Source organism: Aptenodytes patagonicus, chromosome 6 (genome assembly GCF_965638725.1).
Source record: "Aptenodytes patagonicus chromosome 6, bAptPat1.pri.cur, whole genome shotgun sequence".
NCBI classification, from domain to species: domain Eukaryota; kingdom Metazoa; phylum Chordata; class Aves; order Sphenisciformes; family Spheniscidae; genus Aptenodytes; species Aptenodytes patagonicus.
Window position 1 is genome coordinate 57,976,703 of NC_134954.1, and position 24,030 is coordinate 58,000,732.

Genomic DNA, 24,030 nt, shown 5'->3' on the forward strand with positions numbered 1-24,030 from the left:
AAGGATTTACAGCAAAATTCCCAGACATTGCTTTCGGTGGAGATGACAGAGCTGATTCTGGCAGCCTAATGGCAACAGCATGATGTAAATGTCCTGCCAGTTCAAATGTGACCTGCCTGCATCCTCTGAGATCAATCCCAAATCCTCTGTTCCAGATTGCACTGAGCAAGCCATTTGGCTCCTTGGGACTCCCAGCTCGCTCCTCTCATTCTGTCTGCTCTCCTTCTCCATTTGTTCTGCTGTCAGTCCAATTTCTAAATGTAGTGGATCTGGCTGTTAAAGTTGTGTGGCCACAATGTAGGTTTCCTCCTATTATCTGCAGATCTGTGCAGGCACCTTCATTTTCAGGCAGGTTTCATAAGGAATCAGAGCTAATAAAATAATATTTTATAAGTCATTGTCAATCATGTTGGATGGATGGGTAGAAAGGTCTTAGAGGTATTCAGTCAGTATAAATTGCATGTAAGTGGATGACTAGCCAAAAGAGAGGGAGACTCTTAATGCAGTCATGGAAGGACCAGCAGACAGAGCTCAGCCCTTATGCCAAGTGCAGCTGGCCAGCTAGTGTCCTCACAGCCCCAAATGTGCTGCATCTTACCCAGCAAGCAGCCTAAATAACAGTAGGAGAAAGCATTTGGAGGACAGATTGAGCCCCTTGCAGCCCCGTTAGAACATCTCCCAGGACATGCCAGGTCCTAAACAGAGAAGGGAGCCCTTTGCACTGCACTGTGAGTGCCAAGGGATCAGCACGTGGAGAGATAAGTGGTGGCGATACTCGACCGCTATGCTCGACGTGTAATAGTGACCTTTGCACGGTGGGTTTGAATTCCAGGCACAAAAGGAGCACCTGGACCTTGGAAATGTTCTGGTTGGTGACCTGCAAAGCTGCAGCGTTGTACTGCTAAATGATGGGATCTGTTCTTTGAAGTACATCCTCAGTGTGGAACAACAGATCACCGGGCCTTGTGACCCTGAGGAGGTCCGCAGCGATCCACTGGGTACTGTAAGGAAGTTAGCATGGGATGGGGCCTTGGCCTTCCCCTGTTTTCTGCAAAACTGTTCTAGCATGAACTTGGGAGGTTGGGCTGCTTGCTGGCTAGATTGCGTTGATTGTCTTAAGTGCCTTAAGGTACCCATGTTTTATATGATAAAAGTATGCTTGAGAAGACATGAGACAATCTCCGTGTGTGGGTACAGCAAAGCAGCTTGTTTTGTGCTGTGTAAGTGGTAGAAACATTTCATTGTCATGTTAACTTTGCAAAACGTTTATCTGGAAACATAAGTAGCTTCCTGTTCCCATCACTTAATCAAAAATATCTGTGCTGTTCTTTTGCTCAAAGTTTATTTTTTGCACACGTGTAAATTTGAGCAAAATCAAAGCAGCAAGGGTTTTTTACATTTACTAAGGACAGAAGAAAATTATTTTCATGGGCTAGGAGACTGTTATATTTCAAAGATCCATCTTGAAGCACATATAATTAAGTAGGACAAAATAGGGGAGTCTCTTCAGAGAGAATTTCCACTGCATGAGCTTCCCTTACAATTCAGTGGTAAAGAGGCTACCCAGACCCTGGGATGTAGAAACAAGATAGCCAGAAGTCAGAAGGAGTTATGCCACCGTGCACAGCACTGGTAAAATGGCAATTATAATCCTGTGTTGGTGCTCGCACTTTGCAAAGGATGTGAAGGTGCTTTTGCATGGAGGTGCACAGGTGTGCAGAGGGCAGTTGTTGAAACAATGCAGGCAGGGTGTGCACACTCTCACCCTGTGTGTGAGTGTGATTTACATCATCTTATGTGTGTGCTGAAGGAAGAGATCCCTCAATGACTGAGAAGTACCTGCTCCTTCGCTTAGGGATTTGCTACAGGTGACTCTTCTATCTTGCTAGAAAAAGCATCACCCAGAGCCCGACAATTGAAGTTAGACCAATTTAGACCTTGAAATAAGGTGCAATTTCTCAGCAGAGAAGGTAGTTAAACAAAGGAGCTTCCCAGAAAAAGTGGTGGAGTGCAACCCTTAGCTGCCTTTCTAGAGGACCTCCTCTGGGGAAGTTCCCTGTTCTTTGCTGGCCAAAGGCAGGCTGGGTACTCCCAATGAGCTGCCTACAGTCATAGTCTGGGAATCCCAGCTTCAACACCTGAAGCTGGTCCTAACAATTAGGCATGGAGGGGCAGTGGCTTGAATGCAGGTAGGCTTGGGGAGCTGTGTCCTGAACACGCGTGTTGTGTAAGAGAGATCAGTGATGCCAAGAGCTCATACCATCTCTTTTCTCCTACAGCTCTAGAGCTGGAACAGTCCAGAGGGATGATCCCGGCAAGGTCAAAAGCCTCTGTCCAAATAACAGTCAGGCCAGCCCGTCGGCTGCATTATACCTGGTCAATCAAATATGCTATTTGTACCCCCACAGGTGAGAGATGGGTATTTTGGGAAAATCATTCCCTCCCAACCAAGGAGACTGTGCCATAACAGGCTGAGCTGCACAGGTTCCCAGTGCAGGGAACTTCTCACTGCCTGAAGAAATCCCTGTGCGGAGCAATTCACCAGAGCCAGATCCTATGTGCCGTCTCCTTTTTGCTGCACCTTTTGGGGCTAGGTATGATTGAGCCATAACACACAGACAGAGCGAGCTCCAAGTTTCCTGTTGCTGTGGTCACAAGATTCTCTGCTCCTCTGGGAAGGCCTTTTACGATGATGTCGTGATCATGGCCTTTTACGATGTGTCCTGAAATATATTCTGAGAGCTTCATGCAACCAGTCCTATGTAGCTGAGGTCCTTTTTGCAGATCTGGATTGGTCCCTGTATGAGAAAGAATGCAGTTGAACTAGAAAAGGCATGGAGAGGGGCAACAGGGATGTTCAGAGGTGGGGAACAATGTTTGTACAAGAAGAGACTAGTTAGACAAGGAGTTTCCAGCTTGGAAAGTGGAGAATGGCAATGCCACATGAATGGTATGACAAGATATAAACAACCGTTTATGATTTTTCAGTGTGAAAACAAGGAGCACTTCGTAGAATGACTAGGCTATAGGCTTAAATCAAAAAAGGGGGTTTTCACATAGTGCAGAACTAAACTGAGTAAATACACTGCTTAAAAATACGACATTCATAGTCTTTTGGTGACTTCTAAATGCGGAAGTCAAGCTACAGCTGGAAGTCAGTGGTTTAGAGGTTTTCAGAAGCTGCCAGAGAAAAGACTGTGTGTAAGTCCTGTTCTTTCTCTCTTTGGTCTGGGTAGGGCCTCTCTCCATCTTGCTGTCCCGGACAGCTGCCCCTTAATGGTGCATGACTACTTTTTGGTGTTTCTTTCTCTCCCAAGCTACAGATCTTGCGAGCACAAAAGAGGAGCAGCAGCCCCTCTGCTGCATTGTAGCAACAGGTGTCTACCCAACTTTCTGCATCGCAGATGCCTGTTCAGCAGGGAGTGCCAGCGGTATCAGCAAGTTGCACCTCTGGAGGCTCTTTTCCTTGGACACACTGAATGAATACTTGGAGCGAGACCTGACTCCCAGCGAGCTCACCTACAGAGTTCCCACAAGGCACAGGTGAGACGAGGAGGTGGCTCAGAGGATCTTTCAGTCCCTTGCATAAGCCAGACAGAGGTGCCACAGTTGTTGGCTTGTTTTGCAGCTCACTGCTGCATGGCACTCTGTTATTCTATCCTAGCCCCTGCAGGCAGTTGCTCACCTCCACTTCCCTGCTTACCCTCCCTAGAGAGGAGCCACAGGAACAAAGAATAATTTAGTTGCAATGGACCTTTAAAAGTCTCTGGTCTAACCCCTTGCTTAAAGCAGGGACAACGAGATCAGGTTGCTCAGGTCCTTGTCCAGTTCAATGCTGAGTATCTCCAAGGACAAAGAAACCACAGCTTGTCAGGGCATCCGATTCCAGTGTTTGACCACTTTCAGGGTAAAAACTTTCTTTCCTAGTATCTAATAGGAATACCTTGTGTTGCAACTTATACAGTTGCCTTCCCTGAGCCCTTGCTTCATAAGGCTGAACAAACCCAGGTCTCTTAGTCGCTCCTTGTAAGTAATATGCTCCAGCCCTCAACCATCTTGGTGGCCCTCCACTGGACCTGCTCCAGTACGTCAGTCACTTCCTTGTACTGGGGAGCTGAAAACAGGCCTCAGCTAAGCAGGACTCGCAGAGCCTCCATGTATGCCACTCACTCTTGTTAGGCATATATGAAAGATTGGATAAAATCCAAAGGCCTTCCTTACACCCAAAAGGGCCAACAACATAAGGTCAGAGAAGAACTATAAAGAAGAGAGCCAGTGTAGAATGATCCTTTCCCCTGTCGTGCCCTGCCAACCTTTCGTCCTGTCCCAATTTAATCTCTTCTTTCCCTCCTGTGACCAGCACGTGCTTGATCCCTCCAGTGTACACCCCTCACCTGCTGGATTTCAACTTTGGGGCTGCCCCAATAGGCTCAGAGCCTACCCTTGTGATGCTCCTGCTGGCGAACAAGGGTGTGGTGCCCGTGGAGTGGTAAGCAGTGCTTGCTGGAGCTCAGCCTTCTTTCTGGGGTCTGCCTGGGGGTATGGAAATGCTCACAGGGGCCGTGAGATGTTTACAAATTAAGATTTTGTAGCAGTGGCTTGTGTTGTGAAGCTGCAACTGAGATCTGTTGGTGGGTCTGGGTGGGGAAGCAAGCAAGGAATGGCAGAGAGTTCTGCAGATCAGACCTGATGAAACGTAATGTGACCACCAGCTGACCTAAGCCTGGCTGGACTGAATACGCTGACCATGGCCCCGGGGAAGTTTTGTGTCCCTGTTGCTGATCAGCTGACTGGTTCCCTAGGGCCTTCTTGTTTCCTTCTGATCAGAAGATGGACATGGAGCACTGGGCAGAGGATGCTGAGTTTAGCCCCCATGAGCTGCACCAGATGAGAATTCAGGATAACCAGCTCTTCAGTGTTTCCCCAAAGTCAGGGAAACTTCTTCCAGGACAGGAGGAATCTGTCCAGCTCTCACACAGGTGATGGCAACTACCTGTACTTCAGAGCCTCATGCTGCGTGCCAGGACAGCACATGCCATCAGAGTCCCCTGTGTTTCCATGCAGGATCCTTTCCCTTCGCATGCCCCTTGCCCAGCAGAGATTGGGCAAGTAAGAAGTCACTGAGTGTATCCAGTTTCTGGACCCCACAAAGCTTGTCTTCCTCAGGGGAATGTTGTTAATGTCCTTTAACACTGCAGTGTTAAAGGTCTGCATTGATCTGACAGTTGAGGAGACTAACAAGATGCTACACTTCCTGTGGTTTTGATTGTACAGTGATATTCTTATTTTTGTCATCAACTAGAGCTGCTAGCCCCTGTGTGCCTGTGGAGGGTATGAAGAAAGCTGAACACCTACCCTTTCACAGCAGACCTGATCTGAGTAGTACTGGCATTTCAAATGGTGTTGGCCTAGAAGCTTGGGTCCCTAAACTGGTGTATGACTAAAATCAACATTGCATCACTCGTTCCCACCCAAACACAACTGTCCCCCTCCCTCTCTCACTGGCCCTTATGCAACAATGACTCTTTAGCTGGGAAGTGAATTGTCTCTAATGTACTATGTGACCCTGATTCTATCACCCTGGGCACAAGGTTGGTTTCTAATGTTTTTCTCTTTCTCCTCTTTCACTGCTAGACATGATTTCATTGGCACTGATCACCTCCCTGTCGTGCTGAAGGTTTCATATGGCCATGAGATTCTGGTAAGGTAGCAGGTATCTCTCGCTTCTGTTTGCAGAACAGCAGCAGGTAGGAACTGAATTACAAGGTGTTTTCCCCAGAAGCTGCATGGCGTGCAGGGGGCTGTGGCCTTCCCCTGGAATCTGCGCTGCCTGGGCAGTAACACAGGGCCAAGCAGAGATATAAAACCAACATTCTGACAAACTCATGGTTCCAGCACAGTGGGATGTGGCAGTGCACTGACTACATGGCCCTTGGATGTAGCATCTGCTGGTTTCCCCAGCAAGGGATTTTTTTTTTTTTTTTTAATTGTCATTATTAACCTTTTTATTTGACTGGTGGTGTTAGCTCAGAATTGCTTCTTCCTCCAAACCAACTCCAAGTCCAAAAGAGCCCTCCTGGGTTTTACAGTCCCTGCATGCTTTCCACACTCAAGTATATCTCATGGACAGGATTTCTGGGCTTGCTTCCCCTCATTTCATCTGCCTTACCGTGAGTTCTTCCATGCAGTGATCCTGGAGTTCAGCACTGCAGCCCATCCTACTTCTCTCATATGCAGCTTTCCTGAATCTCTCCATCTTACCAGCTCTCCACGCTCTTCAAAACCCCCTGGAATGTGCTTTTCTCCAAAGTACCACCTGCACTGGCTGCAGTTTGGGGATGCACATGCTGGCACAGGGTTGGCAGAACATCCTCCAGCTCTGGAGGTATGGAGGCAGCTGCTTCCCCAGGCCCAGAAGGTACTCCCTGCATTCCTGGTTGGCTGTTCCCGCTGCAGCCTTGATGCCTTTGTCCACCCACTTATTTCTCCTGCCAATGGTGGAGGAGCTTCCTACTCATTCTTCCTGCTTCACTGCTTGCTAAAGCATCTCAGAGCTGATCTGCGGTGTGTTTTCCCTGAGCATTTCCTCAGGCTTGGAACTAATTTCTCTCTCTCTCCCTCTCTCAAACTGTCAGTTAGAGTCAAAGTCACCTTGTGCTCTGCCAGGCACAGCTCATGCCTGGCTGAACCTTCCTGTCTGTCTCTGAAGTTTCCTATGAGACCATTGTGTTCACACATCTCTTTTATTTTTCTTTTCTTTCAGGACTGTTGTCAGCTGAAAATCCAACCCTTTGACCAAGCTGTTCAAACAGTGGCTTAACTGTGCCTTCCCTCAAAGCCCTTGGACAGGCTCCCTGTGCTCTGCCTGCCTGGCACAATCCTGAGAGTGGATGTGAGCATTTCACCAGCTGGCCAGTGAGGGAATAGGCTTTGGAGCACCAGAAGCCTATAGGGCACACATCCTCTCTTGCCACATAGCCAGTGGCTTTGGTGGCTACCAGAGGCCACCACCCTACCTCACGCTGTCATGCAGAAGGGGCAGAAAAAGCATGTGAGGCTCTGGGGATGCTAAAAGGCCCCTGGGTGTGTTAGAGCTCTGGCAATGGGAGGCCAATCCAGAGACCTGGAGCAGTGCAGGTGGTTGCAACAAGCAGGGATGCACAGTGCCAGTACTGAACTGCTAATATCAGAAAGCAGAAATGGAAAAGGCTCCTCCTTCTGCAGAGAGGGCAATCGAGGGGCTGAACGCAGTATGCCTTCATTCGTTTCGGTCATGGCATGAAGAGCACAGAGCTGCCAGCTCCCGTGGCAGAGACTGCCCTAGGCGTGCTCACATGCCAGGGTTGAAGAGATCCTCACCTGGGAATCTGGTGAAATGTACAGAACATATGCTAACCTTAAGGGAAGCAAATGCTGTAATGTCAGCCCAAAAGTTAAGCTTTGGAGATTTGAGAAAGCAACAATAAGCAGAGGTGGAGACCATTGGGCTGGGGTATTGCTTGGTCATTCTGCCAAAGTCCAAATTGCCTGGCTTTGGAGTGGTGATGTTAGCCAGCTGCAAGCCAATGCATGATTTTTTTGGGGGGTTCAAACTCCACCTCTGTGATGGCTCTACCCACGTGGATGGATTTTGACCTCCTACTCCTCTGCTTCCCCAATGGAGTCTGTCTGCTTCATCTCCAGGAGGAGCTCCCTCTCCATTACTCCTTCCCCACTCAGCAGCCAGCTTTCAGTCCTGAGATGACTGGATTTATAGGTGCTCTGAAGGACCCAAACTGATTTCCCCTTGGCAATTTCTTCTGGCTGCAGGATGAAACTTCTGTGGGACTTGTGTGTTAGCCACTTCCTTGTGCAGGAGGGAAACAGTCTCTCGCTGCCTAATGCTCTCACAGGTTGTCCTTTGCCTCATCGCCACAGCCTGCCTGTAAGAGTGCAGCTGTGACCTTGTTCTCAGAGCTCTGGGATAGTTTGGCCAGGCAGAATCTGCAGCCCTCAGCAGTTTTAGCAGGAAAAGCCCAGCCGGCTGCAGGTGTTGCAGGATGATATAGGCTGGTTCCCAGAACTTGCTGGAGAGAAGGGCTGGATCCCCGGGAGAATCCCTGAGCACACAGGATCCATAAACTGGAATTGTTTGCACTTCTCTTCATAGCTGCTAATTAGGTATTGTGAGATGTTGTCACCTGCAGCACGTGTTCTCCAGGCAGCTCTCCTCCCTGGGGAGTCTGGCGTCTCTGTCCTCTCATGCTCTAAGTCATCGCTGTGGGACAAAGTCTGTGCACTCTGGAAGGAGAACTGATTGCAGCAGGTCTTCACTTTTCTCCATTTGTCTCCCTTTAACTGACGGTCCTCTAAATGTCGCACCCTGTGTCTATGGAAACTGATGACAGTTTTTCCTCAGCAGTTGTGGTCTGGTGGAATCCAAGCTGGCTTTTTGACTCAAGTAATATAAATGGGTGTTTCACTCCCAAAGCTCAGGAAGGTTCCTGTCCCTTTTTCCCTTTCAATTTGAAAGTGTCAGCTTTTGTCATCCTCCTATTTGCACTTCATCTGGCTTGCTGAGGCCCTCAGGAGGCTGAATGCTCATGTAGTGCTTTCAAAAGATCCCATGCGGGGCTTTGTTAGCATTGGATTTCTAGTCCTCTCCCCCTCCTCACTTTGCTTATGGAGCTGAACTGGAATGGGTTGTTTTGGAGGAATCTGCATTCTCTGCTCTTGTTTAAGCAGCTGATACAGTATCTCCTGCAGGTGTCTGTCCAAGACATCCACCTGCCATCGCAAACATCCTCTCCATCTTCTGCATATGCACTTGAAAAATAGCCATGCTTTAGGCTTAGCTAATTGTGAATTGAAGCAGCTTAGTTTAATGCAGAGACATTACTAGCTCTGTGACTGCTTTGCAGCCTCTGCCTCAAGGCAGACAGCTCAGGGGTGCTTTGGGGTGATCCTGTGGGAAGTCATGCATCATGACTCATCTCTAGCCTGATTGCAGTTTTCTCAAAATGTGGAATCCTGTGTCTCTTCCTTTCCGTGAAATAGCTGTATAAATCTCTCTGCTTTGCTTGAAGTGCTTGGCGGCTGCTTTACTAGCAGGATGCTGTTGATCATTACTTGATCACTTAAAATTCAGCTGGGATCTTCTTGCAGCTTTTGGACTGTTAGACACATTCTTGGAGCAGGATGTCCTCCAGGGTGAGGACATCCAGATGGTCGTTTCCAAGAGGAAGCCATTACTTACCTAAACTCCTGTCTTTCCAAAGGATTTGGCTGTCACAGCTGCACACTCTCCTGTGTAGAGTCCACTTCCATTCATGGAGAATTTCTACCATATAATTGCAGAGAAGCACTGAGGCTGGTGCCTGACATAGCAGGGAGGAAAGCACCTTGTCTCTGAAACACAATGCAAACCTTTCAGAGAAGAGCCAACAGTTGAGTAGGCTCTCCACCTCCTTGCTTTTTTTCTTAGGACACACTGTCCTGGTATTACCAACTTAAATCTGTAACTGCATTGCCCTCAGCTTGCAAAGTCCTTCAGAGTCCTTGTGCAGTTGTTAGTGATGGGGCCAATGCCCTGTGAGAAAGTGACTGCGTTTCTTTCCACTGTAGCTGAACTTCAGCGGCGTGACGGTGGAACAGGACCAGCGGTACATTCATTTTGCATCCACTAAGCACTTCTTCACACCCGTTGCCATTGGGACCTCTCACCCCCCCACACAGGTGAGCATCCTGGGGCCAAACCCAGCAGCAGCGGAAGGAAGGAGCTAGTGTTACTGTGTCCCAAGGACAGGCAATGTCTGAGGCATTTCCCAGGAAACAGAATGGCCTCCACAGGAAAGCATCACAGCAGAACTTTGAGGCTAGTACTAGGCAGTGCCTGGAAATGGCTGCTGGGATGGCAGCAGGGGAAGTACCTCTCACCATCTCCAGTTTGACAAGATTTGGCATTCACTCTAGCCAGACTGCTTATGAGGTGTGTTCGGCTGTTCCACTATTCTCTTGCATTGGATCCAAGTGAAGACTTGTCTGGCTGCTCCAGGCACTCTGGAAATAAATCCTAATTAGTTTCTTAGTAAACTAATTAAACTTCCTTAAGCACTTATTCAGCAAAAAAGGCGGCTTTGATTCTGTTCTGCCTAATTTACTTGGGAAATGAACAAGTCTGAATTGAATAAAGATCACTTTAATATGAGTGTTTTTGCATTTCAAGTAATCCGCTTTACAGTGATCCCTTTAGCTAATTTGTATTAATCTTCTCCTAGACTGAATTTGCAGGGCACCGCTTGGAGAGGCACTGTAGTTATCAATGTACATACGTAGTGACAAACCTTCAGCGCAGTCTCCTATCAGAGCCTCAGTGATAAATCCTGACACTATGAGGTCTTCTCATTCTTAGGAGACAAGCTGACTAATTAATTATTAATGCTTATTAGAGTCCTCTGGGGAAGTGTTAACTAGTTTAACTTGTGCATGGTATAATAAGCACTACTCTCTGACTCACTTCAGCTTTATGAACTCTACAATGGTGGCTCCATGCCTGTGATGTTTGAGGTTCAGCTGGACAACATTGTGAGGATCCAGGAGGAGAATTTTCAGCATCCTGTGTTTGCCTGCCTAACTCCTAGAGGAGAAATCCCCCCTGGCACAACAGGCCACATTGAGTGGATCTTCTCACCACTGGAAGCCAGAATGTACTTGGTAAGACCCTCCTCATGGCTGCCAGAAACAGGGTTTTTTTTCTGTTGTTGTGTGCTTAAAATTCTTTTGATCTCTTACTGATGGTTGGTCCATGTCATGCTACAGCTGAATTGAGCTCCGTTCCTCCAAGAAGCAAAGAGCCTTGAGAGCAAATGAGTGGCTGGTCGGGTCAGGAAATGGAGCAGATAAATTGTTATCTCATAAATTGCTTCTTCCCAAAGAACACATTTCTTCCAAAACCAATATGTATTTCTCAAGGATCAAACAGTGACGAGGGGTATAAACAGTATCTGATCAGATTTTTGGTTCATTGTTGGCCTCCAGTAACTCTCACTAAAGAGACTGAAGTCAGTGTCTTTTATCGTTGCAGTGTACACTGCTGCAGCCCTCTGGAAACAGCCTTCCCAAAGACCTCTGTCCTACACTGCAGCAGGCAGGCAGGGCCACAGCTGGAGCACTACTTATTGTCCCACTCTGTGGTAGATGCATGGAAAAATAAATAAATTGAATTTTAAAACTCCAACTTTTGCTCCAAGAGGGAGTCCCCGCCCATTTCATACAGGATCTGGTTAATTGACTCCTTAACCAACTTCCCTGGGTTAGCTGGGATGGTCAAGGCCTGAAAGAGCAAAAGAGACTGGATTTCTCCTCACCCATGCATGTGGTGTATTTAGACTAGTCCATTAGCAAGTATACTAGCTTCTTGCACATCTCTCAAATATGACTCTGGACTTAGTACTCTTATCTTGTCGGTGGCAGGTTGATGTTCCCATCCACATTCTGGAGGGTGAATCAGCTCTGATCACCTTCCAGGGAGTAGGCTACGATCTGAATAGCGTAGGAGAGACTGCCACATCCAGCAACGTTTTCTCTCCTTCAGTCTTTCCAGGTTCTACCAAGCTAACTGTGCCCGGGCAGGTAAGTCCAGGTATGCTGATATGAATAATATGGTTAGTCCAAAAATGTGTGAGAGAGACTGAAATATGGAAGTGGCCCCATCTAGCAGTAGCCTGTGTTGCAGGGGAGTTCATTGCCATGAGATAAAGCAAGATATTTCCCTTCCAGCAGGTCATCTAGAGCCTAACTCATAAAAGCAGTTGTTCTGAAAGGTGCCTTCCTTCGAGCTTGCTGCTTCTACTGCCGTTAGAAACAAAAAGGGTTTAGGGTTTGTTCATTTTCTGAATTTTCTATTAAAAGTTGCCTTCCATCACAGCTACCTTTCTTATTTGCAGCTAAAACACCTTTTCTTCAGTAATTCAATCACAAAAATACTCCTGCCATACCCTGTCAGGGCTTGGCTGCCTCCATTTCACAGCCAAACTCAGGTGATGCATAACCTGAACACAGACTGCAGGATGGTCACTAATTCGGGCACATCCCGAGGAATGCATTTGTTTGACCTGTCGCTGGCTCAGCAGACAGGCATTTGTTTGGCCTGGCTAGAGCTGGCCTGGACAATCTGTTGTTAAACTCAGCCACAGATTCCAGCGTAGTGAATCAGCATTAAGCAGCATCAGCAGAGGCATACTCCAGGCAGGTAAAGGATTCACCTGTGTGACATTAGCATGCCTACCTTGGAGCCCAGCCACAGCTACATATGCTCTTTGGCTTCCAGCAGGGCGATTGCATTCCTAGGCACAGCAAAGAGAAGATGATTAACAACCTGCCTCAGGCTGCCAACGAAGATGCCATTCCACAAGGCTCTGTTGCCTGTAACCAAGAGTCATTAGCTTCTCTAATGATTGGTGTAATTAATTAGCGTTTGCGCTGTGTCTGGAGAATGGGACAGACTAGTAGCATACTAGTAGCAAGGTATAGTAGGGAGCAGTTTCCCAAAACTTGCATTCAGGCTGATAAGGATTTTGCACAAGCACACGCCTCACGTGTTTGCCAACTGAAGTAGGAAAAGGCCTGGATTGCAAGTGCTGCAGGGAGAATCGGGGTGCTGCTGGTCCTCTGTGCTCCTGACATCCTCTCCTGCCGCAGCACCAGTGTCATGTTCTATTCATTGCTCATTTAATCCCACTGCAACAGGGCTATCCTCTTGCTGTAAAGAGTAATTGCAACCAGAGCAAAAATGAGAGAAATATAACACTCCCTTAAGTTGTTATGGTAAAGGTAACTGGCAAGTATCATCTATGAATTGCTGGTTAATTTAAAGACGACTGTGTGACTGCCCTTCCCCAATGGCCACATCCCATCTTCCTTCCCTGCTGTTCCTCCTGGTTTCACCTTGCTTCCTGCAGGCAGCCACCTTGTCACACCACAGGATTTGCCTTGGAAATATTCCAGACTGCACCAAAGCCAGTCGACTTGTCTTTCTCAACAATATCTCAGAGAGTAAGGCTGTTGTGTTTGCCTGGCGGATAAGCACCTGTAAAGACAAGAGGGTGAGTCCTTCCTTCTCTTTCCTCTACAGCCTTCTTGCCCATCTCTGTTGTGCCACAAAAGGACCTTACAACTCCATTTTCAACCAGACAATCAGAAACGATCCTAGGGACTTGGCTTTTGTACTAGCTGATGAAAGGAAAGGGCAGAGAAAAGTGAAGGCAAGGGTTAGGATAGGGGGGGAAAGACAGGAATTCAGAAGGGGAATCTGAAGACTCCAGTGAGGATATGTGAACCTGGAACTAGAGGATTTGATAATGAACCTCAGGACCCTGTCTACCAGAGAAGTCCGTGGTCGTTCTTTGAATATATCATCTGCATCTCTCTCATGCCACACACCTCTGAGAAGGGAAGGGGAGAGAGTTCCCACAGTCCTGTGTTCCCTGCAAAGAGAAGGCACATAGGAAAGTCCCAGGATAGTGAAACAGCTCCTCTGTAGCTTGGTGGTTTTTGGTTGGTTTTTCTTTCCCCAGGTGTTGCAGATTGCTCCAGAGTCAGGGGTTGTGCAGCCTGGAGAGAGCATCCCTTGCTTCATCGCCCTGCAACCTTCAGGGAGTGCTTCCTTCTACAGCATAGATCTGGTGTGTGAGGTGAGACCCACGAGGTACCTGTATATTACCATCACCTGGGCATGTCACTGCAGTTCCCAAATGGCTGGCCCCAGCAGTCAGCTGCCTGCTGCTTCCAGCTGAAGGCATCCTTCTTAATGCTGGCCATCACTTCTCATTACTGAAGATACCGAGCTTCATCTCTCCTGATGCTTTAAGCATCTCTCTCTGTCTGTGTGGCTCACTAGATGAGGTGTAATTGTGCAACACATGGCTTTGTGAGTTGAACCCAGCTACTGGAAGTCACAGTTTGAATGGGAGTGGCTTTCAGTGGATGTCAGAGACTTAAATATCTGTAAAAAGCAAGTCTTGCTTCTTTAACATTAGTGGGGGCACAGACTTGCAGTAGTGTCCCTCTGGACACTTTCTAGGTGTCCTTTGGCAAGAGATTGTGTCTTCTCTGTGTAAGTCTTATAATAGCACTGTTCTCTCCCCTTCCTGCCACTGGAAGACATGGAAAGGGAGTGAGCTCTGGCTGGGATGTCCTGGAAGGGAGGAATGGGTGACAGGCATGGACTTGAGCCAGAGACTGTGTTATTTGCAGCTCCTTTCTAGCCTTACTCCCTCCAGTCATGGTTTGCTTCATAGGTATACATCCAGGAGTCCCTGGTTCAGTATGAGAGGGACCTGCAGGAGTGGGAAGGGGCGAAGGAACAGCAGGCTGTAGAGTTCACCATCACAGAGAAGGACCTTGGAACTAAGAAGCCAAAATCACCTGCAGGGGTAAGTGCTGCCAGAACTTTACACCCGCTTAGCTCAGCTCAGAAACAGCAGCTAGGTGTCAACAAGAAACGTTCTTTAAGAAAACCTAGGCAAGTTGATAAGAGGACATGAGGCTCTCATCTACTCAAGATCTCATAGCTGGTCTGTGGATAACAGAAAATAAGATCTTGGTTTCTAGCCAAGAACCCTCTTGCACTCTCTTTAACATTGAGAGAGGGGATAGCAGGTGGGGACCTTGGTATTAAAATGATTTTTCTGATCACCTTACAAACTCTGAATTTGCTAACAATCATCTGAAATTTGGAAGTGTATAAGAAGCCGGGGGGGGGGGGGGGGGAAGCAAACAGTGGCGCTGGAAACCGATCACTGGATTTTTAACCATGAATAAACACCGGAGAGAAATGTGTAACTAACATTAAGAATGTGGCCTGAGAGAAGAATGTGAGGATGAGATCATTGACTCTCAGCTGGGGCAAAGTAAAACAAAATCCTGGAGTGTTGTTCTGCTCCATATCTTTCCTACACTGTGATTTCTCTTTCTTCCTCTTTTTTTTCTTTTGGTTTTTGGTTTTTTGTTTTGTTTTTTTTTTTTCTTTTTAGAGGTCATCAGATTCTGCTGAGACAGAAAATCTTCCTGAATCCTCAGCTGTGATCAGGAAATACAAAGTAAGTCAGGCCTGTCTCGCCCATAGTAGAATCAAACTGACTGCTGTAGGAAAGAGGCAGATGCTGGATATCACAGCATGGGAGCCTGGACAGAGAGCACAGCAAGATTTGCAGCTTCAAGGCTCTGGGAGACAGACTGGAGGAGCCGGAAGAATCAGACTGTCTGGCTGTGTCCTGCGGGCAGTAACTTTCCAGCTGAGGCGAACAGGAAGTGAAACTGGAACCAAATGTGCACCCGTGACTGGAGAAAGGGGGAAAGGTTTTGAATAAGCAGAAAAGATGCACGTGGGCAGGGCAGTCGGTACCTGGACTGGTTTCACACTGGGGCCACAATGGAATGTGTGCCATGATGGAAAGCGGCAGGACCCTGGCGTGACATGGTGCAGACTTTGTTGTCGCTGCTGAAAGAGCTGCGCTCTGTGCCTCGGGAGAAGCTGCAGGCAGGAACTGCCTTGATTTAAGTGCATGGAAAGCTTTAAAGCTCAATTTGCCTGGTTGATCTCTGTTTCCCCTCAAGCTCACACAAGTGTGTGCATGGGCCCACGTTAGCTGCTCTGAGTTGTGAAGGCAGCTTTTCCAGCAGTGGTGGCAAGGTGTGAACAAGGTCCCAGTGAATGCTCTGCAGAACTGCCTGGGCCCAAAGGCAGAGCCACGCTGCGCTTACAGCCAGCGGCAGCATGTGCTGTGGGAATGACAGGGCTTGTGGAGAACCAGCCAACCCGAGAAGTGGAAGGGTTAAGAGGAGTTGGTGTGAGGTTGGGCCTGAGCAGGTTCATTCAGCTAGGAGTCATAGCTTGTTATCTCAGGACTGCCACCATAGTAAGGCTGTAACAGTGCTTCTGGGACCCTGCAGAGTGCCTCTGCATGCCCTGCAGTGTCCTGTGTGAAGGTATCAGCTCAGAGCAGCTCTAGCTTGGACTGTCTGCCCTGTGCTGTTAGGTGTGATCAGTGATGCAGGTCGAGGCATTCACTGGGATGAACATAAGGATGGTTGTGGAAAAGTAAAAACAGTTTCATTTAGTCCTCTAGGGTTTTAGCTCCTAGTGACAATTTGGAGCCTGCAATGGCCTGCTGTGTCTGTGTCAGGAGCGGTGAAGGCCTCTGGCCTCATTCCCAGAGGCTGGACAGCTATGTCTTGAAGGTCACTGAAGTCCTATGATGCCTGAGGGCTTCTCCAGAGCTGGGTGGTGTCCTTCTGGCCCAGGCTTCTGGAATACTCCTGCCCTAAGAAACTTCCCCCAAACTGACTGCTGGTAATTCAACCCCAAACTGGCCCATGTGGTGTGGCTGGAGTCAGTTCCTGGCTTCCTTCCAGGCTCGGGGGACAATTTCCGCATGCATTCCTGCACATCCCTTCTCCCACAGCACTCCCGGTGTCCTCAGAAGAGCAGAGGTGATCTCCCAGAGTTCCACAGGGATAGAGCTGAGTACAACAGCCCTGAGTGCCCTGGGGAGACCCTGAAACCCTGCTGACACTCGGGGCTCGCATGCTAGGCGGTGAGGAGGGAGCGGACCTGATTTCCAGCCTGGCCACTCGTGCCTGATAACAGTACTGCAGTGCCAAGATCATTTTGACACTGTCTCTTGTCCAGGATCTGGTGGTTCTGACTGCTGGACTTTCCAGTTCTCATGCCAATGCTTACACCTATGCCGGCCTACCTATGGCCAGAGAAACAACCAAGTACCTGCCATTTCTTTCTCTCCAACAGACGCTACCCCCTATTAAAAACCACCCTATGCCCAATCTGCCTGCCGGACACTTTCAGAGGAGGCTACTCTTAGACAAAGAAGCCAGCCGTGTGTGGGTCAAACCAGAGCCTCCCAAGCCCATCCTCTTACACCTTGGTGTGACAGCCAGGTCCTACTCTATTGAGGACTTCTACAGCAACTTCACCTCGGAGTTCCCCAAATACTTCTTGTCCCGGTAAGAGATCCAGCTTTTTGGATTGGCATCTTCATCTGAACCAGGGCTGTCCATGCTGTGATATTGCACTGAAGCTGGAGCTTAGGCAGGAGGTGCCTTGCTTTCCCCAGCATTAGCTGACAGGACGTGTTTCTCTCCCTCCCTCAAAAGGGAGATACTGTCAGAGCTCAGTGCTCCTCTTTTATGATAGTGTTCCTGCTGCTGTCACAAGTGCAACAGCTCCCACTCTTTCCCCAGCACCCTGCACCACTCCCCGCTTGCCTGCAGTGCTGCTGCTCAGCCAGGACAATGCAGGTCTTTGGTAGTTTGGTTCAGTAGTGCTGCCACTGATGGAACAACTCCTTCTTTCTCAGCCCCTTCAGCGACTGGCCCTTGGAGAGCAAGTTTGTGGACAGGAGTAGGGACAGAGACAGGATGGACATGGACCCCAAATGGCTGTCCCTGGCTGCTGCTTCCAAACAGGAGTTGCAGACAGTGACTGACATACTCACAGGTGTCATCAGGTGCGTGTCCCTTCACCCTCACCCATTTTGGAGCCCCTGTCCTTCAGGGGAGTGTGTGCAGCACAGCCAGCCCCCTGCTAATCCCAGAGGAGTCTGTGCACTTGCGTTGCACCAGAACAGGGGATCCAGCCTGTCAAAGGCTGCCTTGGGGGCTACAAGCTCAGGAGTCCTGGTGTGACAGCCTGTTGTGGTTTAACCTCAGTCGGCAACTGAGCACCACACAGCCGCTCGCTCACCCCCCCCCCCCCCCCCGGTGGGATGGGGGAGAGAATTGGAAGAGTAGAAGTGAGAAAAACTCCTGGGTTGAGATAAAAACAGTTTAATAATTGAAATAAAATAATAACAATAATATCATCATAATAATATACAAAGCAAATGATGCACAGTGCAATTGCTCACCACCCACCGACCAATGCCCAGCCAGTCCCCGAGCAGCGGCCCCCCCGGCCAGCTTTCCCCAGTTTCTGTACTGAGCATGACGTCACATGGTATGGAATGTCCCTTTGGCCAGTTTGGGTCAGCTGTCCTGGCTGTGCCCCCTCCCGGCTTCTTGTGCACCTCCAGCCTTCTCAGTCGGTAGAGCACGGGAAGCTGAAAAGTCCTTTACTGGTGTAAGCACTACTTAGCAACAACTAAAATGTCGTTGTGTTATCAACATTGTTCTCACCCTAAATCCAAAACACAGCACTGTACCAGCTACTAGGAAGAAAATTAACTCTATCCCTGCCGAAACCAGGACACAGCCAAAGGCAGAGTCTTGCTCCCCAGCTAGGGGCTGCACCCATCTCTGCATAGTGATCGGTGTCACTGCCCAGGAACCAGGGCACTCTGCCTGCCATGATCTTGGGAACAGGCTGCATTGGGATTCAACTGTTTTGTCTGTCAGCTGCATAAAGAACCAGTGCTGGGGAGGCAAAGGTAGTTTCCTTAGCTCAAGCCATCTTGCTGCCTCCCTTAGACCCAGAAAGCAAGAAGGGTCAGACTAAACATTGACATCAGTCAGGGTTTTCCTCTGATTTGTACTGTCTTGTAATGATCCTCTGGGATCATACAGATACCTGATTTGCTGGGACTCATCCATTATTTTCCTTCTCCCAGAGGCCTCTTGGAGAACACCCAGTTCCATGACGCAGTAAGAAGAAGCCTGGATGAGCCCATTCCATATTTCTCCCAGTTCCGGTGTGAAGAATCAGCAGAGCTCCGGGACAGGAGACAGTGCTCCACGGTCCCCTCCAGGGTCTCTGCTTCCCCAGATCTTTACCTTGAGAAGGATGGAGAGAGGAAAGAAATGAGGCAGGAAACCTCTCCGAACAATGATTTTCTGGAGTCTTGGGAGAGGATGAGTGAGATTTTGCACCATGAGCAGTTGAGGGAGCAGAAGGAGATGATGAGCAGGTGAGGAAGAACTCACACAGAAAAGGCAAGAGCTGCACAGGCAGGAGAGCCATGGCAGCACACCACCTGGCCAGAAACCCATTTCTGCTTCTGCCCTGCAGCATTTCTGCTGGGGTGTTCTGTGTGCTCTGGGTGGAAATCAATGCTAGCCTGCCTAGCCACCTTCTCCCGAGTGTGGTTTGTGAAGAGTGCAGGTTTGCTGTGTCCTGGGGCTGAGTCCTGGGCAGTGCCAGGATGTTGGTGGTGAGTAAAGTCTGCTTTACGCTCGGACACTCCTGGCCGTATTACACATTAGAGTGCAGTGGGTGCTTACCTTACCTTTTACTTTTACTGCAGTATTTCATCACTTTGCATTTGCTGTGGCTACACTCTTGCACGCTGCTACAGGCCATGAGCATATGCACAAATACTAACTACAGCACAGCTTGGAGGGAGAAACCCGTAAAACCACAGTCACACAGCTCTGTCTGAGGTCAAGGCCTGACGCCAGCTGGTGACAGTTCTGGGAGAAGGGTCAGCACCCCATTGCTCAAGCCTTTGGTTCATTGGCCTCAGTGTGTAGGGAAGAGTGTGTGCTCCACTGCTGTGCCTGATGTGTCCTGGGAGGAGTCACAGCAAGCAGCCTGCCTTATCTGCTTTCTGATAGCTGTCCTCTGCCTGTACTTTTGCCCCTCCAGGCAGCCGGCCTTTGGGAACCTGGTGGAGCTGCTGCTGGAAAACACACTGCAGAATATCCTGATCGAAGCCAGCCGTGGGGAGGTGGTGCTGACAGCCCGGCCCAGGGTCATTGCTCTCCCCCCCAGCCCTTTCCGAAGGTAGCAGAGTATATCTGTGCTGTGGTGGGGGACAGGACCTGTCCTTAATATGTCAGGCTGAAGCACAAGCCCGTTTTCTAGACCATGTGGATTAGCTGGATCGATGCCTATCAATGCCAAGGCTGCCTGTGCAAAAGGGGGAATCCCCTCCCAAAGCCTCTGCCCCTTCTTGGTTTATCCTGAGCCACAGAGCAGAGGTGGTAATGCCTTTCTGTGGACCCGAGACCATCATGCAGCTCTGGGGCAGGGCGCTGTGAGTGAACAGCTGGCAAAGGGGGCCAGCCTGAGGCACTGGAGAGCCCAACACAAAGAGGATCTCTTGGGAAAAGGGGTCAAGGAGCAGGCAGCACAGCCTTTGACAGCAGAAAGGGGGCAAAGCTTTTGTAGTCCAAGATGGTGTGGGATCTAGTTAGGTTGAGGGAATGGCCACCGTTGGGGAGGCAGATTTGGGGCTGAGGGCAAAGCATGAGGATTTGCCCCAGCTTGGGGAGAAGTGCAGGGAGATTGGATTGAGGGAGCGTGGGAGAAGGTTGTTGGATGGAGATGTCATCTCCAGAGCTGCAGGAGTCTTGTCTAGATAGATGATGGGTGTTCCCCGTGATCCCTCAGGGAGGGATAGTTGCCTGGGGTGAGGCGGCAACAGCCTGCACTCCCCCCACCCCAAAAGCAATCTCTTCTTCTTCAGAATCACCAATCCAGCACCCCCACCCTCAAGAGCATAACTGCTGGGCACTGTGCTGCTTGAGCTCTTCAAGCGCATCAACTGTCTCCACTCTTCATCCTGTCCCTGTGATGTCCAGAGCAACTCTGACACTCTCACACCATGACCTGAGCTCAGCATGCTGGCTGCCTCTCAGGAGGTATGTCCTGATTATGTCCTCAGCTCCAATTTGAATCCTCTGGTAACTCCACAGCAGAGTTCATGAGATCTCTCCTCTCTGTGGCTGGCCACGTCATCAGAAAAGAACCTCCCTGCGCTACAGGGAGCACATGGACAGCCTCTGTGACTGTTCCCACTGCCCCCAGTCTGTACCAGCTGGGAGAGAAGTGGAATCTGCTTTGAAATGTAGCCGAGGAAGGACTGACAGCTGGGCATTGAGGTGCTGAGCCCCTGCCGACATCAGTAGGGTGCAGGTACTGAAATCCTCCTCTCCCCTTCCTTGCTCCAGTGGCTACTGCAGGTCCCACATACAGCGACCCAGCCTGAGAGAGCAGCTGCAGCCTGAGAGAGCAGCTGCAGCACCGTCTAGCACACTCGGCAGCCCAATAAAAGGAGCTTGGCCTCTGGGCACACAGGCACCGGCGAGTAGCGTATGTAATCGATGCATCTGGGTTTGGGAGCGCCCTGGAGGAGCTATCCCCTTTTCAAACTGCAAGGCTGTCACCTGGGGAAGGGGATGCTTTGAGCCTTGGCCTGGCGCAGGGGTCCGGCAGGCTGCGGGAGGGTATCACTGTGAAGGAGCGGGGTTTGTCACAGCCGGGAGGTGGCAGTGTTACTTGTGAGAAATCCCAGGTGCCAGCGCGGAGCTGCGCCCGGTGCCGGGCGCCGGCTGCCTGCTCCTCGGCAGAGCCGGCAGGCCGGCCGTGCCAGGCAGCAAGGGTGGGTTTGCAGCATCTCCCCTCTTCTGCAGCCCTGCTACGGGCTCCGCTACGCAGGGCTCACCCAGCCACCCTGCTCTGGGGGGGATGCAGCTGGTGTCCCCCTCCAAACCCTCCTGTCCTGTGTTCCCGGTGCCAGCACCGAGCCAAGACCGGGGCTGCACCTTCTCCCCTTGCAGCCCAAGAGAAGACCGTGCACGAGGAGCTGCAGAGGGCTTTCGCCCTGCTCGGCAGAGGGCAGATGCCTGCTGTGCCCAGGGGTGCTGCAGCTCATCCAGCACCACCCCAGCGCTCTGCTCTGTGCAGGAGCCCTGCGTGCGTAACCATTACTAAGCCCCAGGGCCGAGCTGTTCCTCTTGTCAGAGATACAGCAAAGGCACTGCCAGCTCCTGAGCTCAGCCTGGGCTCCTGGGGCCTTCACGTGGGTCCTGGATCTTTCTCATGAGAAGTGAAGACCCTCTCCTCCCTCCCCGACACTCTGTGTGCCAGGTATGCTAAGTCACGGCAGCTTTTCTGTCTTCCTCTGGGCTTCAGCTGGTGCTGAACAGGTGACGGGGTACCACCTCCTTCCTCCCCAGCTCAAGGCAGCAGCAGGGCCTGGCTGTTCAGTCCAATTAGGGTGACTTTGCTTGATGCAGGCTCCTCAGTAGGATTTGCTCGCTACAGATGCTCTGTAGTCCTGTGACAGGCTTCCCAAATGGGTCACACAGGCAGGGGCAGGAGCCTCGCCATTGTCCTAAAGCAGGTTGAGTCCAGCTGCCTGCAGGAGCCCAAGAGCAGCCTGGAGCAGCGGAGACAGGGTCAGTGAGTTTGTCCATCCCCAGACCTGCTGTGTGATCTGATGCTCTCTGGACTGCGTCGCTGTTAACTCCTCTGCCTTGTGGCACAGATGGGTCAACATGGGAAATGCTGTGTGTTAGTGTGCTGTAACACCCAAGAGCAAATGGATGGAGCCTGAGTGCAGACACATGTGCAGGGAATGACTTTTTTGTCATTAAAGCTCCTATCCTCCCCACTCTCCTGTACTGAACACAGCCTGGACCTGGAGAAAACGGAACTCACACTGTACTTGCCTGTTGGAGCACTATCAGAGGTAAATTCACTTCTCTGATTAGGGTCCCTCTAGTAGGAGAGAGCCCTGAGACAGTGCCTTCAGCAACGGGTGAGTCAGGGAACAAGAGGTCTGAGAGCTACCTACACATCTGAGAGAGAAATCTTTCTTCCCTCGGCTCAGGTGTGAGATGGTGGTTTGTCACCTCTATTCTAGGTCTTCTCTGGTGCCTGTCAACCAGAACCACTCAGCGTGCACCAAGCAAAGCCATTAGCAGCTGTCACGCACTTTTCTTCTTTTATCCTCATCCTAAGTTAAAAATACACCAGGGACAGCCCCTTTCCCAAACTGGGGAAATTCCTGCTTCCTCTTCTCAAGCTGGGAACTAGACCCTGGCCCTGGTTTTGGAAAACACTCGCATGTGCAACCAAGCCATACCGCTGTCCCTTTGGCAAAGGGAGTGGGAGACAGCAGCACCCCCAGGCACCGCTTGGGGTGAGCTCTGCAGAGTGGGGAGCCTGCAGCAATGCACTCACCCAAGGGCTTCAGTGCTTCCCTGCTGCTCCTCCCCACACTTGCATCTTGGGGGCAGTGGTGAGGTGAAGGGTGGGCAGAGATGTGCAGCGCTGGTGGGGAGGACTTGTCCCTTAGCAAGAGGCTTTGTTGCTACCCACTGCCAAGGGTGAAGGCGATGAACCGTGGGACTGTAGTAGAGCCAGACCCACAGCCCAGTTCCCAGAAGAGGGGAGAAGCCCTGGCTCTGCTGACCACATTTGGGTCTCAGGCAGGAGGAAGTCTGAGCTTGCTGTACTGGCTTCCAGGACTGGATTTGGCCCCTGCCACAACACCAGCCATGTTTCTAATGCACATCTCTCTAATGGAGATATTGTAGATACGGGTCCCGCTCCTTCCCACTGGTGTTCGGGTGGTGAAGTAGGGTGATGTTCCCATGGGGCTGGGGTTGGTGGCCAGGCCATCCAGGACAGGCTACTGGCAGGTATACGGCCAGCGTGAGGATGGCTTGGCAAGCTAATGGGGCTCCCCTCCTTCTTGTGTTAGTTATCAGGAGTGCTCAGTCATCAGGCAGTTAATGCAACACACAACAGGCCTTTTCTTCTTGGCTGTTAGTCCTGGCTCCTAGGGAGGGGTGAAATGGCCTTGGGGCAGGTGGGCAACAGAAGCTATCCTGAATCCCATTAAAACATTTAACACCTGCTGAATCGTGCCATTGTCTGGGAGATAAAGGGAAGGGAACAAAGCTGCTCTTGGTCTTCCCTGCCAGGGTGTCTGCAAGGCTCTGCTGTCCCACTGCAGCTGGGGAGCCTGGATCCCCTGCAAAAGACCCACTTGGCGTGGCTCTGTGTCCATGTGGGAAAGGTGGCAGTGTTAGGGGACAGTCCCCTGGGCCCCCTGCTGCAGGTGTGCACAGCCCCTGGTTGGAATCGGCCCCTTTTCCCCCTGTACTGAGTATTAGGTAGGAACCTGGAAAGGTCCTGCCCTGACTAGCCTGCGGTGTCTGCGCAGGCCAGGTAAAGTCTGGAAAGAAAAAATGTGAAGGTCATCCTCCCAAAACCCTTGGCAGGACTGGGAAGAGACCCTTCATCCCTGGCCTCCCATGTCTGAGATGCCGGGCTTTGCTGGCTCAGCTGTGTTGCTTTGGTATTTG

The 24,030-nt window shown here is 50.3% G+C and overlaps 1 protein-coding gene across 1 annotated transcript in view; it reads left to right on the forward strand.

Annotated features, from left to right (window-relative positions):
* The window catches only part of CFAP65 (cilia and flagella associated protein 65), a 34,253-nt gene extending 13,240 nt beyond the window's left edge, over positions 1-21,013 (forward strand). Inside the window, 20 exon segments of the mRNA XM_076342835.1 lie at positions 833-998; positions 2,280-2,408; positions 3,318-3,543; positions 4,361-4,489; positions 4,803-4,979; positions 5,635-5,701; positions 9,604-9,714; positions 10,501-10,692; positions 11,452-11,610; positions 12,939-13,082; positions 13,554-13,670; positions 14,277-14,411; positions 15,012-15,077; positions 16,787-17,013; positions 17,382-17,504; positions 18,603-18,899; positions 19,581-19,714; positions 20,400-20,479; positions 20,482-20,584; positions 20,587-21,013. Coding sequence (XP_076198950.1) covers positions 833-998; positions 2,280-2,408; positions 3,318-3,543; positions 4,361-4,489; positions 4,803-4,979; positions 5,635-5,701; positions 9,604-9,714; positions 10,501-10,692; positions 11,452-11,610; positions 12,939-13,082; positions 13,554-13,670; positions 14,277-14,411; positions 15,012-15,077; positions 16,787-17,013; positions 17,382-17,504; positions 18,603-18,899; positions 19,581-19,714; positions 20,400-20,479; positions 20,482-20,584; positions 20,587-20,777 — 2,973 coding nt within the window. The 3' untranslated portion in view covers positions 20,778-21,013.
* The last annotated feature ends 3,017 nt before the right edge of the window (positions 21,014-24,030 follow it).